Source organism: Trichogramma pretiosum, unplaced genomic scaffold (genome assembly GCF_000599845.2).
Source record: "Trichogramma pretiosum strain Unisexual culture from Peru unplaced genomic scaffold, Tpre_2.0 scaffold33, whole genome shotgun sequence".
Taxonomy (NCBI): Eukaryota; Metazoa; Arthropoda; class Insecta; order Hymenoptera; family Trichogrammatidae; genus Trichogramma; species Trichogramma pretiosum.
The window spans coordinates 125,370-128,576 of NW_019641610.1; the positions used below are offsets into that span (position 1 = coordinate 125,370).

General features: G+C 58.3%; 1 protein-coding gene across 1 annotated transcript; it reads left to right on the forward strand.

The window, feature by feature from the left end:
- Positions 1 to 1,114: 1,114 nt before the first annotated feature.
- Positions 1,115 to 2,296, forward strand: LOC106648687. The gene has a single exon (XM_014365764.1). The coding sequence runs from the start codon at positions 1,115 to 1,117 to the stop codon at positions 2,294 to 2,296; it is 1,182 nt and encodes a 393-aa protein (XP_014221250.1).
- Positions 2,297 to 3,207: the final 911 nt, after the last annotated feature.

Genomic DNA, 3,207 nt, shown 5'->3' on the forward strand with positions numbered 1-3,207 from the left:
TCAGAGTCGATTACAGCCTGAGCCTCGTCGACCTGAGCGTGTCATGCCGCACCCGGAAGCCCCAGCCTCCGCCCAATCGCACTCGCGATTGCCGCAGATCAACGTCCCTGACTTCTCTGGACGGCGCGAAGATTGGGAGTCGTTCCGAGACTTGTTCAAGGCTCTCATCCACCAGAGCTCACACCTGAGCAACGTGGAGCGCCTCTTCTACCTGAAGACACTTGTCCGAGGCGATGCCCGCTCGGCCCTTGACTCGCTGCAGCTCACTGGCGACAATTATGACACCGCGTGGAAACTGCTGGAGAGCCGCTACGAAAATCGTCGACTCTTGGTACACGAGCACCTGCTTGCGTTGCGCTCCCTGAAACCGCTCCGAGAGCCCTCAGCGAAGGCGTTCCAACAGCTCATCGACACCCTGAGCCGGCATCGCGACCAACTGCGAACACTGAAGTGCCCAGTCGACACGTGGGACGCCTGGTTCATCTCTATCGCCGCGTCCTGCATGGACCTCGCTACCCGTCAAGCTTGGGAGGCTGACCTGGAAAGAAGCGATGCGGAAAACAGCGCTGACCCTGCCGCCAGGAAAGGCGATCGCCTGGCTTCGTTCGACGACCTCAACACCTTCCTGAGCAGTCGCTGCCGCATGGCTGTTGCGTGCTCCTCAGGAGCGGCAACGACGACGAGACAGTCTGCCTCATCGAGCGATCACAGGCCTGCGCGCACCTACGCAACTCGACAGGGCCGCCAAGACTGCGTCCGTTGCGGAGGTGAACATTATGTCGGGCACTGCGACGGCTTCACCAGCATGAATTCAGACGAGCGGAGAGAGCTTGTCATGCAACGGCGTCTGTGCTTCAACTGCTTGCGGCCAGGTCACGCAGTCCGCGCGTGTCCATCGCGTTCGACATGTCAGACATGCGGAGCGACTCATCACACCCTGCTTCATGAAGGATCACGCAAGCGAAACGCTTCGAGCCACGAGTCTGGGCCACCTGCTAAGAACCGTCAAACGTCCCTTGCGACACTCGAGAACGCTGCCCCTGGGGGGTCTGGCACCGGCGACGAGCAGTCTACAGAGTCGTCCTGACTAACCGTGCTGCCCACCGCGAGACTGATGATCAGCGCGCCCGACAGCAGGCCCCTGCCCGTCCGGACGCTCCTGGATGCCTGTTCAGAGGTCACCCTGATCTCTGATCGGATCGTCGCCCGATTGAAGGCTCCCACTGAGGACGATCGGACAGCCGTAGCCGCCGTAGGTGGAGGCATCGCCAGCAGGTCGAAGCGCACTGCTCGTCTACACCTTCACCTGCCTGGCCATTCATCACCGATCGAGATAAGAGCCCTGTGTCTGAAGCGCTTGGGAATCACGACGCCATGCCACCGAGTCGCCCCGCACGAGTCATCCATGTGGAGTCAATTGAAGCTAGCCGATCCTCGATTCGGCCATCCCGGTCCTGTGGACTTGCTACTTGGAGCTGGAGTAACACAGCGCCTCATGATGACCGGGCTGCAACGTCGTGACGGTCTCATCGCGCAGAACACCGTTGCTGGGTGGACGATCTGGGGACGGAGCTGTGGTCCAGGCGATCAACGGCCCCATCAGTGCCTCGCCATGACCGCTGATGGTTCCGAGCCTCCTTGGCATCGACAGTTGTTGGCAGTGCTGCAGCAATTCTGGCAAGTCGAGGACCTTCCACTCGTGCATCGGCCCTCACCTGCCGACGAACGCTGTGAGCAGCTCTTCATGGAGCATCATCGAGATCGCTCAGGCCGGTACGTGGTCCGCCTGCCCTTGAAGCCGGACGCCGGCCGATTGCTCGGGTCCAGCGAGAGCTCGGCGTGCGCGTCCCTCGCCCATATCCATCGACGCATGGCCCGAGATGCCACCTTCGCAGCTGCCTATCGTGAATTCATGCAGGCTTACATAGACTCAGGGCACATGGTCAGGCTTTCTCACGAGGAGAGGACACTGAGGGATCGCCCAGTCCACTACATCCCCCACCACGGGATCTGGCAACATGGTGACCACGGGCCCCGCCTAAGGGTGGTCTTCGACGCATCACGACCGACATCGTCTGGAGTTAGTCTAAACGACGTCACCCATCGAGGTCCCAAACTCCAACGGGACATCTGGCTCATTCTCTTGAGATGGCGACGGCATCGTGTAGCATTCTGCGCGGATATGAAAATGATGTACCGTCAGATCTGGATCGACAAACGTAATTCCTTAGTTTTGAACTTTAGTTTGATCACCAAGACCTCGTTTTCATCGACACAAGTTATCTTAGGGTTATAGATGATCCTGGCCGGCAGATCGCTGCGCAAGTAACAGGCAACACCACCACCAAACATGTAGTCCTGATCGGGATTCGTCGAGGGCAAGCCACGGTCGTTGCGAAATAAATGGTAGGTAGCCAGGTACCTCCACCGCTCGCGAGTCGACATTCAGCGTGAACCAGGTCTCACAGACCAACAGCACATCGACCTATAATGCGAGCATCTTGTCCCTGATGACAGCTATTTGCCTGCGCAGGGAGTATGCGTTGACTTGCATCACCCGAATTCGAGAGTGTAGCTCCCTTGCGCTGGACTGCAAGTGCCGATGCTCGGCTTGAAGTCATGCAATATTGGCCAAGTTGGCCTCGGTGATTATCTCAATGTGCTCCGCGTTAGCCGCCTTTTGCGCGAACAGTCGCCCGTCATCACACCAGACAGCAGCGTACTTATGCTCTCTACCACGCGCCTTTGCAGCCTGAAACAGTTTATACATGGGCCCCGGCAGCTGCTCATAGAGCGGACCTCAGCGTCACCCGCACCAGGGGTCCACGGGTCGTCGCCAAAGACTCTAAACTCGAGGATGTCGTCAAGAACCTGAGGGATTCCGAGCAGGTCCACAGCCGATCCGAAGAAGTCCTGTAAGGCTTCAGGCGTGCTCTGGAGCGCCGAGCGGGACCCGCCCTGTATGTGGAGCTCGGTGCTGGGACGCTCCGCCGTAATGATCTTCTTGATGTGGCCAACCTCAGACGACACAGCAGCCAAAGCGGGTTGATGTTCTTCGATTTTTTTATTGGCGGTCGTGAAGAGTGCTTCTACCGTGTCAAATCTCTCCTGAATGATGTGCAATAAGGCGTCATATTGGGCCTTCAGCTTAGCTGCACTTGCCATATTGAAGAGTTCACCTTCGTCGCAGTTAATTGGGCAAGTCGA